This window comes from Oryctolagus cuniculus, chromosome 14 (genome assembly GCF_964237555.1).
Source record: "Oryctolagus cuniculus chromosome 14, mOryCun1.1, whole genome shotgun sequence".
In the NCBI taxonomy this organism is placed as follows: domain Eukaryota; kingdom Metazoa; phylum Chordata; class Mammalia; order Lagomorpha; family Leporidae; genus Oryctolagus; species Oryctolagus cuniculus.
The window spans coordinates 76,491,458-76,515,336 of NC_091445.1; the positions used below are offsets into that span (position 1 = coordinate 76,491,458).

The 23,879-nt window shown below is 39.1% G+C and overlaps 1 protein-coding gene across 10 annotated transcripts in view; it reads left to right on the top strand.

Moving 5' to 3' along the window:
• Positions 1-23,879, top strand: part of DDX4 (DEAD-box helicase 4) — a 113,460-nt gene that overhangs the window by 65,680 nt on the left and 23,901 nt on the right. For 5 of the 10 annotated variants that reach the window (XM_002714040.5, XM_070056905.1, XM_070056904.1 and 2 more), the window contains 10 exons: positions 2,382-2,483; positions 3,404-3,484; positions 4,363-4,410; positions 7,776-7,823; positions 7,919-7,966; positions 8,487-8,629; positions 11,511-11,663; positions 14,240-14,394; positions 19,042-19,171; positions 22,348-22,514. In XM_002714040.5, the coding sequence (XP_002714086.2) occupies positions 2,382-2,483; positions 3,404-3,484; positions 4,363-4,410; positions 7,776-7,823; positions 7,919-7,966; positions 8,487-8,629; positions 11,511-11,663; positions 14,240-14,394; positions 19,042-19,171; positions 22,348-22,514 (1,075 nt within the window). The remainder of the gene's footprint in view (positions 1-2,381; positions 2,484-3,403; positions 3,485-4,362; positions 4,411-7,775; positions 7,824-7,918; positions 7,967-8,486; positions 8,630-11,510; positions 11,664-14,239; positions 14,395-19,041; positions 19,172-22,347; positions 22,515-23,879) is intronic. The other 5 variants (XM_070056906.1, XM_070056909.1, XM_070056903.1 and 2 more) reach the window with 4 other exon arrangements.

Below are 23,879 nucleotides of genomic sequence, written 5' to 3' on the forward strand. Positions count from 1 at the left end.
TTTTTGTTTTTTTATAAACGTTCTGGCTCTTTTTTTTAAAAGAATGTTACTTTCATAGGTACAAAAGAATACATAAAACGTACATATAAAATGTAATGAAATGAAAACCTATGTACCCATGAACCAGTTTAAACCTAAAACGTTTCCAGTGTGTTTGCTCTTTTTCTCTCCTTGTTGAGCCTCTTTTCTTCCACTCAGCTAATATCCTGAATCGCTTTACATTTCCTTGCTCTTATTTTACAAACTATATATGTTTATCCTTAAGTAATGCATTGTTTTTGCTTCTGAACTTTACATACACAATATATAAAGGGGACATCAGAAAGTCCATGGGAGGTAGAGGGTAAGCTTATATTGGTGCAAAAAAATTTTCAAAGTATGTTTTCTTAATAGGCAGTTTTCATGAATTTTTCAAGTGCTTGCATATTCTGTTACATCTCTCACCTTTTCAATTGTTTGCTGTGTAAAACTTTACTCACTTTAATCACTGAACACTTCACTGTGTTTCTGTCACTATCAATCCTATTTCCATCTATTGCACACTTTCTAAAATTACATAAGTTGAACACTTAGCTCACATATTTCTTTTCTAATGGACATCCATTAGATGCTATAACATGTCCTCTGAGATGGGGCAGTCATTGTAGCACAGCCGGTTAGGCTGCCACTTATAATACCAGCACCCCCAGTAGAGAACATTGTTTTGAGTCCTGGCTGCTCTGCTGCTGATTCAGTACCCTGCTCCATGTGCCTGGGAAAGCAGTGGAAGTACTTGGGCAGGAGACCCAGATGGAGCTGCAAGCCCCTGGCTTTGGCTTAGTCCAGCCCTGCCCATTGCAATCATTTGGGCAGTGAATCAGCAATGAAGGATTTCTGTTTCTTCCTCTGTGTCACTCTACCTTCCATGAAGTCTTTAAAATTTCTTCTAAGAGTTAGCTCTTTACTGTATTCCATAAGTTTTGGTGTCATATTTTTATTGTCATTAGGTTCTGAATATTTCAGAATTCCATATGATTATCTGTAAACTGAGCAACTGTTTCCAGAACCCTTGAAATCTTTACTTAGTATAGAGTTGGCCTTTATACAAAGCTAATTGAAAATGAATGTTGATGGAGAATAGGACTGGCAAGGGGAGAGGGAGGAGGAGGAGGGGTGGGAGTGTGTGTGGGAAAGCTGATGTGGGAAGAATAACTATATTCCTAGAGTTGTACTTAATGAAATCTGTATTTCTTAAAAAATAAAAAGAAAATAATGGTTCTAACTCTTGATAGAGATTGTTGACAGTTTGAGGAGTGTAAGATATAGGTAATAAATGGATAACTGAATCTACTTTGAATTTATTTTGTCTCATAAGCAAGTTGTTAAAATATTTTTTCCCATGAAACAGCATATGTAGATTTCTTTTCTCGGTTATTCTCTTTAGGTATAAATAGTTGCAAGTTTATAAACTAAACAATTTCAATATCTTAATTCCTGACTTGTTGCCATATTGGTTTTTTTTAAAGATTTATTTATTTGAAAGGCAGAGTTACAGAGAGACAGAGGCAGAGAAAGATGGAGAGAGAGGAAGAGAGAGAGAGGTGTCTTCCATCTGTTGGTTTACTCCCCAAATTGCCGCAATGGCCAGAGCTGCGCCTATCTGAAGCCAGGAGCCAGGAGCTTCTCCTGGGTCTCCCACACTGGTGCAGGGGCTCAAGTAGTTGGGCCATCTTCCACTGCCTTCTCAGGCCATAGCAGAGAGCTAGATCGGAAGTGAAGCAGCTGGGACTCTAACTGGTGACCATTTGGGATGCTGGCACTGCAGGTGGTGGCTTTACCTGCTACACCACAGTGCCGGCCCCTGGCATATTGGTTTTTAATTGATCTAGTTCTGTCCTAGGTGGAATCAAGTTTAATCGAGCCATTTCTATGCACTTTTGGTTTTCAATTAAATTAAAAATGAACTGTTTGTAATGGGAAATTAGACTTACATGTATGCCCACAGGTGTCTGCTTTGAGTAAGATGTTCAGAATTTTCTTTGGGAGTAAATATAAGCCTAGGATTTGTTGAGTCGTTCATGGGTTGTGGAAATCCATTTAATAATGCAGTTACAGCAATTTTCAGTGTTTTATTCAAGTGACATGTTTTCTTTGAGTCACTTTTTGTTTTGATTCTCAAAGCAAATAGTGTTTTTTTCCTAATAGTAGCTGTTTGTTTTCATTAGTAAAAGCTGAACATTTATAGGTCAAACATGGTGTTTTTAGTAATTATCTGGTTAATGCCTTAAATACTTAGTCATTGAATTATGCAAGGCTTAAATTAAATTTGTTTACCATGTCCCCAAGATTTCTTTGTTGTTGTTGTTTTGTGTTGTTTTTGTGTGTGTGTTTTAATATTATAGGCTATCAAGATGGAAATGATGCAGAATCTTCAGGTCCATCCAGAAGAGGTGGAAGAGGTGGTTTCCGAGGTTGCCGTGCAGGATTTGGTCTAGCAAGTCCAAGTTAGTAGTGGATTGTAAATGGTGTGCTTTTTCTATTAAGGAAATGATATAAAAAGTTATCTATTAGATAAGACTGTTAATTAGGATTATATGAGAATAGTTTAGCATGGTGGGTGATACAAATTAACTCTGTTGTGTGTAAGATTATTTGTTAGACACATATGTAATTGTATGTTGGTGAGGTTGGAATATATGAATTTTTCAGAAGTTCATGTGACTCAGTTCTGTAATATTTTATGCTGTTAAGTGTTTTAGAGCCTTGATAATTTGGTTGACCTTACAAATAGGTGGCCTTTCATACGGCTCTACCGATCCCCCAAAACCTACCTTCACCAGTGTGGCTGTCTGTTTTAAATGCCTCCAGCCTTCATTCTTTAGTGTCATGACACTGTCTTCAGAAGTCATTGTTGGAATACTTGTGTCTCTTAGTAGGGGAACACAGATTAGTAGTTTTGGAAGCTAAAACATAAATTTGTAGTGATAGTTTAATAGGTGTGAAGTAGATTAGTACATTGCTGTACAGGACCTGTTAGGCTTGATTTAGTAACAGCAGGAGTAAGAGGTGCTATTTTGGAGAATAAGCAGTTGAAAAGATCCAGTGAAGTTTCTGGGAGCAGTAATTGTGCTGCTTTTTGGAGATTTAATTTTTGCTTATATCATATTTTGGCATGAAATTTACTGTAATTTCATTTACAAAATAATTTTAAGAAAACAAGAATATTTAAGAAGTAATTTGTAATTGAAAGACCTAATTTGTAGAGAAGTCCTTTGTTCAATACTTAGAACAATTCTTATTGTAAATTTTGTTAAACTGTTTTAAATCTTTTAACTTGTGATAATATAGCTTGATTTTTTTCTCTTATTGAATAATTTAAGCACTTCTTAAAAGTAACATCTGATTTTATTTTCTACAAATCAAGATAATGAAAACAATGAAGATGAAGGGGTGCAGCGCAGGGGCGGCTTTTTTGGTTCTAGAAGATCAGCCTTAAGTGCCACAGGTCAGTAATAAAATTTATTGCTAAATACTAAGCATTCCCATATGCTTTTAGCATTAGGATTAATCACCCTAATAAATATGTTTAAGCACACTAGTTTGGCTTGTGCCTTTTTCTGCTTTGTAGACAAAAATGCATGGATAGATTTTCCTTCCTTAGAAAATTTGTGCACAGTGAATTACTTCTTCTGTTATCTACCAGTTACTTTGAGATGCGAGTTATACTTTTGATTAGAGGAGGGAAATTGAAACTTTCATTGGTCTGAAACAAAGTTGTCTGAGTTAAGGAAAATAATTTGTGTGATTTGAGGAGAAAATTTAAAAACTTGTTAAAATGTTCAAATGAGGGTAAGATTTAAATTAAATCTAAGGCCGGCGCCGCGGCTCACTAGGCTAATCCTCCGCCTAGCGGCGCCGGCACACCGGGTTCTAGTCCCGGTCGGGGCGCTGGATTCTGTCCCAGTTGCCCCTCTTCCAGGCCAGCCCTCTGCTGTGGCCAGGGAGTGCAGTGGAGGATGGCCCAGGTGCTTGGGCCCTGCACCCCATGGGAGACCAGGAAAAGCACCTGGCTCCTGGCTCCTGCCATCGGATCAGCGCGGTGCGCTGGCCGCAGCGCGCTGGCCGCGGCGGCCATTGGAGGGTGAACCAACGGCAAAGGAAGACCTTTCTCTCTGTCTCTCTCTCTCACTGTCCACTCTGTCTGTCAAAAAAAAAAAATAAAAAAATAAAAAAATAAAAATAAAAATTAAATTAAATCTATAATTAAAAGGGTAAGGGAATAGGAATCTTAAGTAATTACTCTGTATTGAATAGAAACAGACACTATGGTTTATGTACTTGAGGGAGCTGTGTTTCCTCTAAGTCTGCCAAACAATCTTATAGGTAATGGTGACACTTACCCAAGCAGAAGTGGCAGTGGAAGTGGTCGAGGTAAGTTCTGATTGCTTCACCCATACGAGATTAGAATTATTGTAATTAAAATTTAGTATTTGAAGTTAAAAGGTAATTTTTATTGCTTTTATACATTGTGATGAGTATAATTTGCATAACTGATTTCGGGGAGTTCATAAAACTCTTTTCTAAGTTTTTTCCTCTCTGATCTAGCAGTTCTGTTATAGGATCTATATACCATAGATTTATTTGTAAATATACGTATAAAGTTATTAAAGTTGTTCACTGAGCTTCATTTATAGTTAGTAAAAAAAAACTGAAAAGCACCTAAAATTCCTTAATAAATAAATTTAATGAAATAACTGTAAAATAGAATACTTTATAGATGGAAATTCATATTATAGTGTGGGATAGTTGCTCGATTTGATCATAATAGAGTTTGATTTTTTTTACTCTGAATTATTTTTTCAGAGTGTAAGTACTTGAATATCACAGAAAATGTGCAGTGCTTGACTAGTAAACCAGTAGTTTGATGTATTTAACAGATTCTCAGCAATCATGAGTTGTCTGAGAACGTTCAAAGTGACAGTCTGCTTCTCTCCACCTCAACCCTTGATTCTTGAATTGTTCAGTGTAGGAAAAGTTTATCAAAGACCAGTTTAACCAGATTTTCCACAGATGCTCACATCTGTGTGAAGGAGAATTTCAAGATGTGGACATATAGAATAAGATAATAGAGAGCGGCCGGCGCCGCGGCTCACTAGGCTAATCCTCCGCCTTGCGGCGCCGGCACACCGGGTTCTAGTCCCGGTCGGGGCGCCGGATTCTGTCCCGGTTACCCCTCTTCCAGGCCAGCTCTCTGCTGTGGCCAGGGAGTGCAGTGGAGGATGGCCCAAGTGCTTGGGCCCTGCACCCCATGGGAGACCAGGATAAGTACCTGGCTCCTGCCATCGCATCAGCGCAGTGCGCCGGCCGCAGTGCGACGGCCGCGGGGGCCATTGGAGGGTGAACGAACGGCGAAGGAAGACCTTTCTCTCTGTCTCTCTCTCTCTCACTGTCCACTCTGTCAAAAAAAAAAAAAAAATAATAGAGAGCCCATATATAAAAAGATATATCTAATTAGCTTTCTCTTTAAAAATTATTTCTATATTAGGAACAGAGAGTGAGAACTTCCATCTACTGGTTCACTTTCCATATATCTGTCGTGACCCTGTGCTAGGCCAGGAGCTGGGAGCCAGGAACTCAGTCCGGGTCTTCTATGTGGGTAGCAAGAACCCACTTACTTGAGCCATCACTGCTATCTTCCTCTATGTGGGTAGCAAGAACCCAATTACTTGAGCCATCACTGCTATCTTCCAGGGTCTGCGTGAGTAGGAAGCTATAGTCAGGAGCCCGCTATCAAACTCAGGTACTGCCATAAGGAAGGCAGAAGTCTTCACTGCCAGGCTAGATGCCCACTCCTTTAATTAGCTCTTGAGCCTAATGCAGTACCTAAAAGTGGCATTGCAGATGACTAGTTCTTTAAAAGTCAGATGGTTTACAGAAAAGAATTAACAGATCTGACTGCTGTTCACCTAAAATTCATCAATAAATGAAACTGAAAATTCTGCCTGCAAGATCGTTCCTTGGCTAATGTATATTAGTCAAGGTTCTCCAGAGAAAAAGAACCAGTAGGAGAGAGGTTGGTAGATGCACGGATGGATGAGAGGGTATTTATCAGGGGAATTGGCTCATGCAATTATGGAGGCTGAGAAGTCTCCTGATAGGCCGTTTGCAGGCTAAAGAACTAGGGAAACTGTTAGCATGGCTTCAGCTTCATCTAAGTCTAAAGGTCCCAGAACCAGGGCAGCCAATGGTATAACTCTCAGAATAAAGCCAAAGGCCTAAGCACTGAGCTGGGGGCATTTTGTCCAGTCCTGGGGTCCAAAGGCCAGAGAAGCTGGAATTGTTATTTTCTAGAGTAGGAGAAGAAGTGTGTTCCAGCTTTAGGAGAGAGAGAATTTTCCTTTCCTCTGCTTTTTTTTCATTCTATCTGAGCCGTTAGTTGATTGGACATACTTGTATACATTGGGTAAGGGTGAAACTTCCTACTGCACTGATTCAAATGCTAATTTCTTCTGGATATACCCTCAGAGACATACTTAGAGTTAATAATTTATCAGCTCAGTATCCCTAATCTAGTCAAGTTGATATGTAAGATTAACCATCAAAGCTGGTATCTGAACTCTTGGATTTGGAAAGGATTCCTACCACCTAATTGATAAGAGTGACTCATTGTGCTTAAACTGCACAGACAATGTGGTTTATTATGCATGCTTGCTTCCCTTCTGGGAGTCTGGAATTCTAGTATGTGCCATGCAGAAGATGCATACATTGTTAGCCCCTTATGAAAACCCTAAATACTGAATCTATGAGCTTCTTTGATAGATAACATTTCACATATGTTGTCTCAGTTGTGTGACTCCAGTGGGAGAAGACTCTAGGAAGTTTGTGCTTGGTTTTCTCTGGGCTTTTCCCAATGTACCTTTTTTTTTTTTTTTTTTTAACTAATTATGCTGCTGCTTCTGTCATGTAATAAATCATAGCCATGAGTATGAAAATACTTCAAAATAGTTAATGGAAACTCGATTAAAGGTTAAATTTGTACAAAAAATTGAAATCCATGCATATGAAAGTTCTTTAAATTGTTCTTGGAAAATGTATATTATGAAGAAACTGTCTTGTTTGTTCTGCTAGCAGGTCACTGAACCTGGGAATGGTCTTAAAGACCTCCCAACACAGGTAATCATTGGTTCCTATTAGAAAATACAGTCCTTGGCTGATTAGGAAAGAGATAAAATAGCTTAAACCAAAAATAGCTAATACTTATATAAAATAAGTCTTACCTGCATAAAGTCAGCATTTTGAATACTAAGGAAACTAGAAATGCATAAGATTCTATTCATCCTAAGCATGTAAATTATGATTTATAAAAAGAAAAGGCTTTAAAGAGGCCTGTCCATTTTTTTTTTTTTTTTTGACAGGCAGTTAGAGACAGAAAGGTCTTCCTTCTGTTAGTTCACCCCCCAAATGGCTGCTACGGCTGGCGTGCTGCGCCGATCCAAAGCCAGGAGCCAAGTACTTCCTTCTGGTCTCCCATGCGGGTACAGGACCCAAGCACTTGGGCCATCCTCCACTGCACTCCCAGGCCATAGCAGAGAGCTGGACTGGAAGAGGAGCAACCAGGACAGAACCGACACCCCATCCGGGACTAGAACCTGGGGTGCTGGCGCCGCAGGTGGAGGATTATCTAGTGAGCCGCGACACCGGCCTCCATTTTTAAAACATGTCGTCTTTGAAGACAAGCAGTGAAAGTAAAGATGTGTATAGTTTTGTGTCTTGACTGACTGTAATTTTTTAAACAGGTGGTTATAAAGGTTTAAATGAAGAAGTAATAACAGGCTCTGGAAAGAGTAAGTTTTACTTTTAATAAAGTATTTGGTTTTTATAGTGAGTATTTTTTTACTTCTCAGTCTTAAAAACATTTATATATTTGATCTCCTTTAAGATTCCTGGAAGGCAGAAGCTGAAGGAGGAGAAAGTGGTGACACTCAAGGTATATTAGCATTTGGGTGATATACATGAATATATATTACATATTAATATGTAAAATGTAAAAGTTTTATATTTATTTGAGAGAGAGCAATCTCCCGTCAACTGCTTCACTCCTCAAATGCTTACAACAGCCATGCTGGACCAGGCCTTAAATTGAGAGCCTAGATCTCAGTCTGCATTTCCTGTATGGCTCAACCACTTGAGCCATGACTTGCTGCCTCCAGGGTGCACATTAGTAGGAAGTGGAATTGGGCGCAGAGCCAGGACTCCAGCCCAGGCAGCTGAATAAGGATACAGAGTGTCCCAAGTGGTGTCTTAACTGCTGTGCCAAATGCCCACCCCTGATAACCCAAAATGTTTAAATGGAGACTTGACTTTAAAAAATTTGAACAGTGAAAATTTGGGATAAATGGTAAGAGGTTCTCAAGTATTTAAAATTTGGTTTGTCGATTTTTATATATTCTCATAGTTTTCCATCTAGTCTGTATGATGTAAATTATGTTTCTAATTTAAATTCCAAGGACCAAAAGTGACCTACATACCCCCTCCCCCACCTGAGGATGAGGATTCCATCTTCGCACATTATCAGACAGGCATAAACTTTGACAAGTATGATACTATTCTTGTGGAGGTATCTGGACATGATCCACCACCAGCAATTCTGGTCAGTGTGCTAATTGCTTCTATATTGACTGTATAGTAAACTTTGTTTTTAAAATATATGGTATCTTTCTTTAGGTTGGTATCAACACAAACTTTACCTTTAATAATGTCTTGGTTTGGAAATTTAGAACTATGTCTATCATTTAAATAGAATTAATTACTATGTAAAAAAAGAACTAGATTTCAGCACACTCCATCCATACCAGGATGAGAACTTTATTTAAATTTGCTAAAAAGATATTTTCCTTAAGCTTTCAAGATGTTTAAATTCTATGTTTTGAGAAAGTATGTTAGGGGAATGAGTTCCTGTGGAGTGTGGGGGAACCATCTGTCCCTTGTTGATCATTACAATGAGCCCTTATTACTCATCAGTTTTTTTTTCCTGCCACAGTTAAACAACCACTTTATAGAATTGAGACATTGTTTTCCTAGAAACCTTTTATTTAAGGTATACAAACTTCATGCATTTCATAAACACAACTTTAGGAACATAGTGATTCTTCTCACTATACACACCCTCTCTCCCACACTACCAGCCCTACTCTTCCCCCCTCTCCTATTCCCATTCTTTTTTGAAGATATATTTTCAATTAACTTATACACATACAATTAACTCTATACTAAGTAAAGAGCTCAACAAGTTGTATGAAAAAAACAATGTTCCTCAACAGTTGAGACAAAGGCTGTTCATTAACAATGCATCTTGAAGTGTTAATACCACTTCTATAGATTCCCTTTTAGGTGCTCTATTAGCTACCACAGATGCAGGAGAATGTGTATTTGTCCATTTGGGACTGGCTTATTTCACCAAGTGTGATGTTGTCCAGTTTCAGCCATTTTGTTGCAAATGACAGGATTTCATTTATTTTGTTTACCACTGTATAGTATTCCATGTGTGCACATCCTTTAATTTCTTTATCCAGTCTTCAGTTGACAGGCATTTGGGTTGATTCCGTATCTTAGCTATTGTGAATTGAGCTGCAATAAATATAGGAGTATACATAACTCTTTCACATGCTGATTTCATTTTCTTTGGGTAAATTCCGGGAGTGGGATGGCTGGGTCATATGGTATAGGTCTACATTCAGAGTTCTGAGGTATCTCCAAACTGATTTCCATAGTGGTTTTACCAGTTGCTGCACTTATTAGGCATTTTGAGTGATACTTGTTTTTTCCCCCTTGTGATGGCTTTTATTTTTGAATAAAAGATAAAGATGTGGCTTAGTGGAGTATCTGTTCTTTTCAGTGAATACCCAGGGGTGTATGCTGGTTGTAGTCATGGAGCTCTGTTCAGTGCTCCAGGGTGAGGGGAGTGTCCAAGGTGACACCAAAGTTGGGTGTGGTAAATCTTTTCTTTATCAAAGGGGAGGTTTGTTCTGGTCTGTTGGTGTATTCTCACACTAACCTATTCTCATGCTCATCTCCTTTCCCTATACACAAATGCATGGTCACTAGACCCAGTGGATACAGTTTTCATTCCTGCTTCCACAAGAACCCCACAAAGATCTGTGTAGACCTTGCAGACATCGGTGTGTACACGGATCCTACAGCAGTGACCCTCACCAGGGAATCAGGGAGCCCTGACCTCATTCCGTGCAGCTGTCGGCAGTGACTGCCCGAAGTCCCAGCCATACCCTTTAACCTCCCACATAACAGGGATTTTCACAGTGTTTTCATAGTCTCGGAATACAAGACTCCCACAGTCTTGAGCACCAAGTTCCCTGTCAGTTCCCCCATCCAGACTCAGGTATCTTCTCTTGTCTAGTTGCTGGGCATGCAAACGTGAGCTGGTGCAACTATTACATATGTCCAAAATGGTGCCTGCCCTCTTTCAGCTAGTTAAAAAACACCTGTGCCAGGTGGTTGGGGAGAGAGAAACGTAGTTTAAAAACGCCTGTGCCAGGTGCTTAGGGAGAGAGAAACGTGTCCCCCTTTCTTCCCTCTTTCTTGGCAGGTTGGCAGATAGACTGTCCCCCATAGGGTTCTAAGATGGACTCACATCAGGTTCTTCCTATAGCTGTATCGCTAGTGGCTTGCTGCAGTGCAGTCTCATCTCACTCCAGAGCTGGTGCTGAGACCTTGGATGCCGGGGTCCTCAGCTGTGCATATCCACACCTCCACATAGGTCCACAGTGTCCCTCTAATTTGTGTGGAGTTTCCTCTGCTGTTTTCTCCCTAAATCTTCCCTGAGATTGCATTCTCACCACTTTATTTTTTTTTAAAGATTTTATTTATTTGAGAGGTAGAGTTACAGTGAGAGGGAGAGACAGAGAGAAAGGTCTTCTGTCCGTGGGTTCACTCCCCAAATGGCTGCAATGGCCGGAGCTGTGCTGATCCGAAGCCAGGAGCCAGGTGCCTCCTTCTGGTCTCCCATGTGGGTTCAGGGGCCCAAGGACTTGGGCCATCCTCCACTGCTTTCCTAGGCCACAGCAGAGAGCTGGACTGGAAGAGGAGCAGCCAAAACCAGAACTGGCACCAATATGGGATGCTGGCACCACAGGCAGAGGATTAAGCCACTGTGCCACAGTGCCAGTCCCTCTCACCACTGTTTAAAAAAACTGTCTTCCTCTGGTTTAGAGCAGTAAGCTCCCTCCATATTCTACCATCTTGAAAATCCCTCATCAGAGTTTTTTATATCTCACAGGTTTTAATGGGGTAGAAAAAAAATTTTTAGGACTACTGTCTATGAGAAATACTTCCTAATTCTATTAATTTATAAGGTAATAGACTCTGGATGTTGTCTTTTGAGTGGAGGTGCATTGGTAAAGTAACTTTAGTGTATAAAGTAAAATTAGCAAGCCTTGAAACTGGTTTAATTGGAATGTGTTCATGAAATGCTGTATATGGAATTTAATCACTGCTCCCCTCCTTTTTGCTTTTAGACTTTTGAAGAAGCTAATCTCTGTCAGACACTGAATAATAACATTGCTAAAGCTGGTTATACTAAGCTTACTCCTGTGCAGAAATATAGTATTCCTATTATACTTGCAGGAAGAGATTTGATGGCTTGTGCTCAAACAGGATCTGGGAAAACCGTAAGTAATTTTCCCACACATATTCTCTCTCATAGCCAAATAGTTAACATTTTTTAATGCTTTTCTTTCTAAGACTTTTATATATGTTTTCAATGAGCTGTCATAACTATTCATGATTTTTGCTTCTGATTTATTGAAGTATATGTACTTCTGAAAGAGTTTTGATCTAAGATAGGGTTGCAGCCTGTACATGTTTAATCTGTTTCTAAATGTGTTCAGCCTTTTTCTGGGACATGATAGTATCTTAAAATGATTTGAGGTCAAAACTTCAGCACTGAGGGAGGGAGAAAATAATTTCTGTAAAATAAACCTATGGTTTTGGCATCAAAAGATAAAGAATGAGAAATAGCTATATGTAGTATACATGATATTTAGTATGAAGTGATCTCAGGTTTTGCTAATTCTCAAAACTCTGGTGAGACTAGCTGGGTCTCAGGACTAATCAAGGGCGTTTGTTTATTAAATAGGGTTCCATGAAATGACACTATTAGTTTGCAGATCATAAAGTCCTGGCTCATACCATTTTAGGCTTAAACAGCCTCTGTTATTGAATTAAAGGGAAAAATGGGTGAGTTGTACAATACAGCAGCTGTGGGGTGGTAAAAATAGCATTTTAAATGTTAAAGTGGTCATATAGATATGATTGTCTGGTAATAATAATAGGTAGAATTAAAAAGGAGTGAATGGTCCAACATGGGAAGTAGTCCATACAGCAAACTCATAGAATGACAATTACTTTAAGTAGCACTCTGACCTCAGAATCAGCCTTTAAGGCATTCTGGTCTGGCTGAAAAGCCCATGAGAGCATTTCAGGCATGGAAAGCCAAGGCATTTTGCCAAAAAATGACCTACATGAAGGGCCTCTCTGGGTGAGACCCCAGCGGAAAGATGCTGTCATCAAAGAAGGATGTACATTTCTCTGAAGGGAGGCAAGAACTTTCACTTTGCTTATGGCCTTGTCTAAATTCTGATGGAATTTGTGGACTCAAAATTCTTTCCTAGCCTAGGCAGCTCATGTCAAGAGCCTAAGGTGATCACTTACGTCATACATAAGAGTGTTAATTGTTAAATTAACAACAGGAGTCATGGTGCACTAACTTCTCGTGCAGGACCTCTGTCCTCAAAGAGTTTTATTAGAGTTAACAGTAAAACTTGTTCTCACAGATTTATTTTTTTAATGTATTAAGTGGAGGATATTCTTATGTCACATAAGTTTTAGTTATGCCTAAGTGTCCAGCTCCATTGCTTGTTTTCTTAGGTGTTTCCTCAATTAATGATACAGCTTGTTCTTAAGAATTTAATTTCTTTTAATATATTAAATGGAGATCTTCTGTCTTGGAAGTTATAGTTATGTCTAATTTCTCGCAAAAGATGTATCATTCTTGGGAGCTTCTTTAAAGTTAAGTTTCTCAAAAAAAAAAAAGTGCAGTTAACTTCAAGATGCAATGACTTTTTTTTTTTTTTTTTTTTTTTTTTTTTGACAGGCAGAGTGGACAGTGAGAGAGAGAGACAGAGAGAAAGGTCTTCCTTTGCCGTTGGTTCACCCTCCAATGGCTGCCGCGGCCGGCACACTGCGCTGATCTGATGGCAGGAGCCAGGAGCCAGGTGCTTTTCCTGGTCTCCCATGGGGTGCAGGGCCCAAGCATTTGGGCCATCCTCCACTGCACTCCCTGGCCACAGCAGAGGGCTGGCCTGGAAGAGGGGCAACCGGGACAGAATCTGGCGCCCCGACCGGGACTAGAACCTGGTGTGCCGGCGCTGCTAGGCGGAGGATTAGCCTAGTGAGCCGCGGCGCCGGCCCAAGATGCAATGACTTTGAACAGCCCTTATCTTGACTGTTGAGGAACAGTTTTGTTTTGTTTTGTTTTTTAGTGCAAATTGTTGAACTCTCAGTATAGAGTTTATCCTCTATGTATAAAGTTAGTTGACAAGGGATCTTAGTGGAGAATGGGGCTGGAAATGGGAGATAGAGGAACAGAAAGGGTGGGAGTGTGGGTGAGAAGGCAGGTATGGTGGGAAGAATCACTGTATTCTTGACGGAAGATAGTTTTGGATTTTAATAAGTGTTTTATTTGCTTAAAAGTGTTTTATAGCGTGAAGCTTCTCTTACCAGATGCAACTTCAGTGAAGATTTTGTGATTATTGATTTAAATGGTTACTACAAATTTTAGCTTCGCCTGTGGACCACTTTTGTCATGCATTCTAAGTGGTAATTTTATTATCACTACAAAAAGACTCATTTAAAATTATTATCAAATGCAGTAATTTGCATGAAGTTACACCTGCATTACCCTCTATAAATCAATTAATGTTATTGATCTGTTTAGAATCCATGAGTATGCTTTTTTAAAACTAAAAAATAGTTTGATAGAGTAAATTTATCAAACATTTATAACATGAGCATTAAGACCTAAATGTTAAGAATTTATTTAAATAAACATTTTCACTTCTTAAATTTACCAGCAAGGTAAAAGAAGAAGCTAGAGGGTAAGGTTGTATAAGAGCATGAGAAATAGCTTTCTTAGGGGATGAAGCAATGTACTATAGACTTGTGAATTAGGCAATTTAATTTCTAGGCAGCATTTCTCTTGCCAATTCTGGCTCATCTAATGCGTGAAGGAGTAACTGCCAGCCGCTTTAAAGAGCTGCAGGAACCTGAGTGTATTATTGTAGCACCAACTCGAGAGCTGATCAACCAGATTTATTTGGAAGCCAGAAAATTTTCTTTTGGGTAAGTATGTTTGGAATGCCACTTACAAATATTTTTCTTTGGAGTTTTTTTCACACTTGTTTTGGAAAGATTTGGTAATAATACACTAAATACAGTGTTTAACATTATTTGGTTGATGTACGCTTAAAAATAGTGTTTAGGGAATCCTGTTTATTTTTAGAAGAAACATGCTTATTAAACATAGATAATATTGGAGGCATAAAATAGTATACTGGTATGTTTTTGATAATTTTTACTGCATGTCAAACAATGAACGCTTCTTAGTTAACATGTTAATCAGTTCTTAATTACTATTTTCTTGATTCTCTTTTTATGTATAAGTTTGTAATGTAGAAAACTGTTTATTGTATAGTCTCACTGAACTTTAATTACTTTAAAATTGTACATGTATGTTTTATTTCCCTAGTTTGAGTTATTTGGTTTTTTCTGATTTGCGGCTATGGTTAGTGAAAACAAAATCTTGCTGAGTAAATTTTTTTCCGTTTCTTTATTTTTATTTTTTATTTGAAAGAGAGGGGTAAGGGTGGAGATAATCTTTCACCTATGGGTTCAGTTTGCAAATGTTCACAACAGGTGGGGCTAGGCCAGGTTGAAGCCAGGAGCCTGGTACTCCATCTGGGTCTTCCACGAGAGTAGCAGGAACTCAAGTTCTTGAGTCATCATCTGCTGTCCTCCAGGTTGTGTATTAGCAGAAATCTGGATGGGTAGAGAAGTAGCTGCAAGTTCAGTCAGGCAATCTGATGTGGGATGCAGGCAACCCAGGCTGCAGGTTAACCACTGTGCCACACATCTGCCCCTATTTTACTTCTAAAGTTTCTCCTGCTAGTAGTGCATAAAGCCAGCTTAACTATACTTTGTCTCAACATTTGATGCTGTGTTAGTTACCTGCTGCTGCCTATTTATCTTAGAATCTAGTTGCTTAAAACAATGAACGTTTTATCTCTTCAGTTTCTGGGGCTTAGGAATTGGGGGACAGGTAGACTGGATGAATCTGGTTTGGAATCTTGTACAAGGCTATAGACAGGATATTAGCTAGGGTTATAGTCATCTGGAGGCTTGACTGGACCAGTTCATAAAGTTGCTAGATTATCCTGAGGAAATGGTAGCTGGTTTTCCCTGAATTGCGAGAGAACCAGAGGGAGCACACAATGGCTTTAATGAAATAGTCTCAGAAGTCAAATACTGTTACTCTGCCGTATTCTATTTGTAAGAAGCAAGTCACTCAGTCGAGCTCATACTAAGGACTGAGTATTGAATTTGTTGAAACTAATGTGAAATTAAAGTGTAAGGCCATTCTAAAATTAATACAGATTTCACTATAGCAATAGCAGAACATTCAGCCAAGTGCATGGTTCACAGCTGTGCAACCCATGAAACCAGTCTTTGCCTCTGCTAATGAGGAAAGGGAGTCAGTGTCTGTATTTGAAGGAAAAATATTGAATAATTCTTGTATGTATTTCAAAACCACCGTCAGTATCTTCATCTTTTGTTCACTTGTTATGAGATTGAACTACTTTTTTGAATGCTTATGCTTATTAAATCATTTTCCTTTGTGAATTATCCATTTGTTATCTACCAGTTCATCTATTGTAAAGTTAATTTTTTAAAAGATTTACTTATTTGCCCATTTGAGAGTTAGAGTTAGAATTTGTGTGTGTGTGTGTGTGTGTGTGTGAGAGAGAGAGAGAGAGAGAGAGAGAGAGAGAGAGAGAGATAGATGTATGTGTCTTCTATTGATGGTTTACTTCCCAGATGGCTGCAACAGCTGGGGCTGGGCCAGGGCAAAGTCAGGAGCTTCATCTGGGTCTCCCACGTGACCCAAGTGCTTGAACCATCTTCCACCACTTTTCATAAGCCATTAGCAGGGAGCTGGATCAGAAGTGGAGCAGCAAGGACATGAACTGGTTGGTCACATAGGATACTGGCGTTGCAGGCAGCGGCTTTACCCACTATGCCACCCCAGCCTCAAGTAAATGTTTTATTTATAATTTTTTAGAATGTTTTATCTAGAAACTGTGAGCCTTTTATTTTTGTAAGTCAATTTTTTTTAAAGTTTTAATAATTGAGCACAAATGAGGCATGGGATACCCAGAAAGACACACAGAGATAGAGTTCTTAGATATATAGAAATGTATACAGACATATAGAGCTATACAAATATATATAAATACATTACAGATAATAAAGTTCTCAGATACACACACACACACACACACAGATATATATAGAGTCCTAAGATACAGTGACTCCTCACATGACCACAATGGCTAGGGTTGGGGTAGATTGCAGCCAGGATCTGGGGACTTAGTCCAGGTGTCCCAAATGGATGGCAAAAACTGAAACACTTGAGCTATCGCCACTGTCTCCCACGGTCTGCATTAGCAGGAACTTGGCATCAGGAGCCAGAATTGGGTGTCTAGTTGACGTACTCCGACGTGGAACGTGGGCATCTTAACTGCTAGGCTTAAATGCCCACCCCTAAATCAGTTTATTTTAAATGAGAGGTGAACAAAAAGAGGAAAATGTGATTACTAAAATCACTATAATGTCAACTTGATAGATCTCTTAAAGTAGATGTAAATTGCATGCATATACCAGTGTGTGTTTGTTTCATTTTAAGATTTGTTTATTTGAAAGATATTGTTAGAGAGGGAGAGACAGATCTTCCATCTCTGGCTCTCCCCAAATGCCTGCAATGGCTAGGACTGGGTCATTCTGAAGCCAGGAGCTGCCGAGGACTTCTGGGTTTCCCATCTTGTTTTGTAATGTGAGAGAGAGAGAGAGAGAGGGACATGGAGCTTCAATCATTTTGTCCAGTCTCCAAATGGCTGCAGTGGCCAGGCCTGAACTAGGCTTGGAACCAGAAACTGGGAATACAATCCATTTCTCCCATGGGTGGAAGGAACTCAGTTATCTGAGCTGTGATGACCTGCTGCCTCCCAGAGTCTGCACTGGTGGGAAACTGGAATCAGGAGTTGAAGCTGGGAATACAACCCGCACACTCTGATGAATATGGGCATCTCAATTGCTAGGCCAAACACCCACCCCAATATTTTCATCTTTAAAAACAAAAACATAAATATAGTAAATTCAGTTAATATTTGTGCACAAAGAGGGACATTTGTGTATGAATATTTGTTGCAACAATTTGTGGTAAAGAATTGAAAGATACATCAATGTCCATCAGCATTGAACTGATTTAATTATGGTACACATACATAATAGTAATAATTAAGTTATTCTTAGAAGATGCTATTTTATGTGTTCTCTCTACACATATAATAAAACATATTTTGTCCTCATAGTAGTGGAAAGCAAGTCTTTTAAAACAATTAGTTTATTTAATAAAACAATTTTCCTATATTCTTGACTTCTGGCTCATTGATTCTTCTCTTTGGTTACCTACTATTAATGATTTCATATGAAGCACTGCAGAAATAACTGATGCAAGTTGTGTGAGAGTATTTCAAAAAGTTTGTGGAAAAATTGAATTAAAATAGAAGTTTATCTTGATGCATTTTTTAAAAATTCGTGTGTGGGTTTTTCATATGTATTTCCCTGAACTTTTTGAAGATCCCTAGTGTAAACTTTAATCTGCCTCTTGACCAATAGTAGTGTTTTAAGCTGTTAGCACCTGAGGCTTTTTAAAAAATACATATTGGAGATAATAACTAATCTAAACACTATTTTTTAAAGATTATTTTAAAGAGTGAGAGAGTTAGGGAGGGAGGGAAAGGGAAAGACAGAGATATTGATTTTCTATCTGCTGATTCACTCCCCAAATGGCCACACCACCCGGAGCTGGGTTGGTCTGAAGCCAGGAGCCAAGGACTTCTTTTGGGTCTCCCACATAGGTACTAGTTTCCAAGCACTTGGGCCATCTTCTGCTTTCCCAGGCCATTAACAGGGAGCTGGATTGGAAGTGGAGCAACCAGGGCTCAAACAGGTGCCCACATGAGAAGCTGGCACTGTAGGCGGCAGCCTTACCCACTATGCATGCCATCAGTGTCGGCCCCATCAATCCTGTTTTTTTTGTTTTTTGTTTTTTGTTTTTTTTGAACACACGGTATTCTTTCTTATGGTTGTACCATATTCAGTTCATGATATACATATGGTTTTCAGACTTTTGAAACTAAAAATAATTGCAGTGAATCTTACTGTATGTTCATTTCTTCCCATTTGAGTGGTAAATTTCAAGATGTAAATTTACTGGGACAAATGATAAGTTTTTAAATTTTAATACAGACTAAAATAGAGAAGTGCTAAATTCCCTTATTCTCTTGACTAAAATGGTATTATCCCACTTGAGGGAATGTGCCTTGTATTCATTTTTAAATTAATGTTGAACTTATTTTTCATTTTTCAGAGCCATTTGTATTTTTTATTCAGTGTTTATATCTTTGGCTTGTTTTGTATCTGGGGAGGAGGAGTGATGTTTCTCATTGTTTTTGAAGAACTATATCAGGGTGTACATTATTTTTTCCCAGTTCGACACTTTTTCCATATTTTCAACTTCATGCTGGGCAGAATTTATTTTTTTTAGGTAATTGAATATACTTTTTTTCCTGTGGTTTTTTTTTAACATATTGTTAGAAATGACTAATTTTTGAATAACTAGATATTGATGTTTATTTTTCTTATCAATAGGACTTGTGTAAGAGCTGTTGTTATGTATGGAGGAACCCAGTTGGGGCATTCAATTCGACAGATAGTACAAGGCTGTAATATATTGTGTGCTACGCCTGGAAGACTGATGGATATCATAGGTAAAGAAAAGGTAGGCTCTAGAGGGATAACCACCTTGGAAGCTTTGTGTGTGTGTGTGTGTGTGTGTGTGTGTGAGAGAGAGAGAGAGAGAGAGAGAGAGAAAGAGAAAGAATATAAAATATATTTTATTCTAGTACTGTTTATTATATGTTTGGATCCATCAGTTTTTTTTAACTCATTCTCATATAATTCTTTCCAAAGTAATCCCAGCATAAAACAAGTAATATTTTAAATTCTATACCTAGGAAAACAGACTCAATGAGATTACAGAGGGTACTTGAAAAAGTTTGTGAAAAATAGAATTAAAACATAGGTTTGTTGTACAGAAAGTTTTTGAAATCGGTGTATATGAATTGGCTTTTTTTTTTTTTTTTTTGACAGAGTGGACAGTGAGAGAGAGAGACAGAGAGAAAGGTCTTCCTTTTGCTGTTGGTTCACCCTCCAATGGCTGCCGTGGCCAGCGGCGCTGTGGCCTGTGCACTGTGCTGATCCGAAGGCGGGAGCCAGGTGCTTCTCCTGGTCTCCCATGGGGTGCAGGGCCCAGGCACTTGGGCCATCCTCCACTGCACTCCCGGGCCACAGCAGAGGGCTGGCCTGGAAGAGGGGCAACCGGGACAGAATCCGGCGCCCTGACCGGGACTAGAACCCGGTGTGCCGGTGCCACAAGGCGGAGGATTAGCCTAGTGAGCCGTGGCGCCGGCCATGAATTGTCTTTGAAATGTTTCGTATTATGAGAAAAATATTCTTGGGTTTCAAATTTGTTTTGCATCAAAATTTATCTTCTATTTTTAACCTTTATTTATTGTCTTTGTTTGAAAGGGAGAGAAGGAAGAGGAGAGATTGAGATCTCCTATTTGCTGATTTGGTTCACTCCCCGAATGCCCTCAATAGCTAGGGCTGGGCCAGGCCCAAGCCAGGAGCTGGAAACTGAGTCTAGAGTTCCCACTTGGGTGGGATGGATCTAACCACTTGTGCTATCACCTGTTGCATCAACAGGAAACTAGAATTGGGAACAGAGCAAGGAGTCAAACTTAGGTACTTCAGTGTGAGATGTGGGCATCCCAAGCAGTGATTTCATTCTTAGCACCCAATGCTTGCTCATAAGTTGATCTTTAAATTCCACTTTTCCATGAGCCTTTTGAAGTACCCTGTTGTACAATTTATGTGAAATCTTCAGTTACCCTAAAGTAAGTAGTATGAACTAGGGTTAGAATTTGTGTCTGATTCCAGGATCCGTAGCCTATAAATTCCCACTATTCTAGGAGAAAACTGCAATAAATAATTTCATCTAGTTTTTATGTGTCTGGGTAAAATAATTTTTCTTCTGGATAAAACCTGTTGGGTCAATAATTTTGTCTCCTGTTTAAGAAAATGAGTGATACTAATGAAGATTGTTAGTTCTCTAAGTCTTTAAGAAGAGATTTTAGGACTGTGTGTTTATTTAGAAATTCATATGCCAGATTATTACATCTCTAATACTTTAATTTCACTTGAATGGATGTGATTTCTTTTTTAGGTTTTTTAAAGCTTTTGTTCAAACATGCTTTTTTTTTGCGTTAAGGACCCTTTCTTAGGATACTTATTAAAAGTATTGAGAGAAATCTGCCTTGTTTTCTTGCTAACCATCTACATGTTGGTATGAGTCACATGTTTTCATTTTGTAAATTTGTCCTCTCTATAAGCAATATTTATTGTTTATGCAAAGGTAAGAGAAGTTTCTTAGTTGTTCTGAATGATAGAATGAAACACTTATTAAGGATTTAAATAGAAAAAACTTACCAGTTATAAGGCATTTGAATGTGTTATGCTGTCATGAGATTTTATTTCTTCTATAAAATTATCTGACTTTATTGGCTAGTATATCCTGGATCTGTGCTGCCCAATGCTGTAACCACTAGCACTTGTGTCTGTTTAAATTGAAAAATGTGTAAAATATTTTATTTCCACAATCATAATATCCATATTTTATCTTTTTAAAAAGATTTAATTATTTGAAAGGTGGAGTTAGAGAGAGAGAGAGACAGACAGACAGACAGAGGAAGAGAGAGAGAAGTCTTCTATCTGCTGGTTCACTCTCCAAGTGGCTGCAATGGCCAGGGCTGGGCTAGAAAGAAGTCAGGAGCTAGGAGCTTCTTTTGGGTCCCCCACATGGGTGCAGGGGCCCATGCACTTGATCCGTCTGCTGGTTGCTTCCCAGGGAACATTAACAGGGAGCTGGATCGAAAATATAGCAGCCAGGACTCTAACCCGTACCCATATCGGATGCCAGCACTGCAGGTGGCAGCTTAACCCACCATGCCACAGCACCGGCCCCAGTATCCACATTTTAAGCATGTAATAGCTATTTGTGGTTAATGACTAACATGTTAGACTGCAGATAACAGAACTTCCAAGTAATTGTGTAAAGTTCTATTGTGGGACCGGCGCTGTGGCATAGCAGGTAAAGCCACTGCCTGCAGTGCTGGCTTCCCATATGGGTGCTGGTTTGAGACCTGGCTGTTAAACTTCCGATCCAGCACTCTGCTATGGCCTGGGAATGCAGTAGAGGATGGTCCAAGTCCGTGGGCCCCTGCACCTGCCCGGGAGACTTGGAAGAAGCTCCTGGCTTTGGATTGACGCAGCTCTGGCCATTGTAGCCAAGTTGGGAGTGAACCAGCGCATGAGCTCTCTCTCACGTGCTCTCTCCCTCTCCTTCCCCCCTCCCCCCTCCCCCACCCCTCGAATGCTCTCTGCCTCTCCTTCTCTCTGTGTAACTCTTTCAAATAAATAAATAAATCTTTTAAAACAAAAAAAAACAAAGGGCAGGGTGAAATCCACATGAGCAAAAAATAGTCACTTTTACCCTAAAAAATGTTCTATTGTATGCTATTGATATAGGTATTTTGGTTCATTTAGCCTTAATTTTAAAATATGTTTTTTAAAATAATAATGTTAAAATAACATGCTACTTTAAATAAAGTGTTAATTTAACATTTTAAAAATGTTCTGTACATTACAGAAAATTGATAATAGAAGTAAAGACTGATAGCATTATCTAAGCATAACCATTCTCATCATTTTATGCTTAACTCTTATCATTTGGTCCTTAAGCATATTTTAACTATAACTTGAAATTGTTGATAGTATTTTAGTTTCTTATAAACGAGTGTGCATTCTCTCTTCTTACCCTTGAAAATATCCTCAAAGATTGGTCTCAAGCAAATCAAATACTTAGTTTTGGATGAAGCAGATCGCATGTTGGATATGGGCTTTGGGCCAGAAATGAAGAAGTTAATTTCTTGCCCAGGAATGCCATCAAAGGAACAGCGTCAGACCCTTATGTTCAGTGCGACATTCCCTGAAGAAATTCAAAGGTAAAATTTTTTCTTCTTAAAAATAATTTGGTTATATTCATAAATACCTTATGGAAGTCAAAGTGATGTGAATATTCTTTTTAAGATTTTTTTTTAAAATTTAAGATTCTAACATAGGTAGTTTAAAAAGTAGGTGTGTTTCTAGAATATATATTATAATTTTCAGTGTTTCTTATCTTTATTCCTGGCTTTGCGTTAGTATCACATTTTAATTAAAAAGTGCTCATGTGTTATAGCAGAGAACTTAACTAGGATTTAACAAGGACTTACTAAATGCAATTATTTTTATGTTTGAGCATTCTTTTCAAACCTAACAGAATTTGGGAATATTGGATGTTTGTTAGAAAATTCACATACCAATTATTGACAGGTATTTGACGTTATGCTGTATGCCATATGGTCTGTCTATTAAGAAGTTAGGATGCCATGTCCTTGCAGGCTGACAGCTCTTCTTTCTGTCAGCTGCTCCTTTGTAGAGGAGTCTTAAGTGCCCACACAGAACAGTAGCTTATCATTCAGGTAGGACTTCTGCCCTTTTCTGTAATGGAACTATGCTGTTTTTGAGTACTAAGACCCTTAAACCTGAAGAACCTAGACTTGGAGAGAGGGAAGGACAATAAGCACAGATTTACTGCGGTGACTGTTCCTCGCCACCGCCAGAGAATTAGGCAGGCTGCCCGCAGCTTGCCTTGAACGAGGAGGGGAAGTGCGCCACCCGCCACTCAGCCTTCCCCAAACCAATCAGGCGGCGGTGTGGAGCCCAGTCGAAGCAGGGTCTCACTTTATTGTAAAAGGGAGGTGTAATATATAGCTGAGGTACAGAAGTGGGCAAGGGGTGGGGTGTTGTGATGCAAAAGGGTCTTAGCCACTCCTATTACACCACCTTAAAGATCATTAGGCAAAAGCACCCTGGGGCTGGGGTGTTTGCCACCAGGGATTTGAAACTTAAAGACAGGCAGGCTCAGGAAGTTCCTCTAGGCCTCTCCGGATTCAGCCTCCCCCACAATTTACAGAATAGCTCTTTGGATCTGATAGTGGATTGGCTACTCTTCCTTACAACCCTTGGTTTCCAGACTTATGTACCATATGAAGATTTTTGATGTTCTTTTGCATGATGCCCTGTCCTCATTAAGAGTTGTCTCCAAGCTGGACCTTGAGTTGCTTTTTTTTTCTGTGACTGTTGCACTGTTCTCTCAGGATGGCAGCTTCTGGGTGGTACAGTATGCAATAGGACTTGTGGATTCTGTGTTTATAGGTCTTCTCCAGCATCTCCTTTGCTGAAAAGTTAGAAAATGCTCTATGGGATTTCATGTTACTGTGTCAAACAGTTTATGAGCCCTAGAATTGTGTTTGCTGTTGATTGGT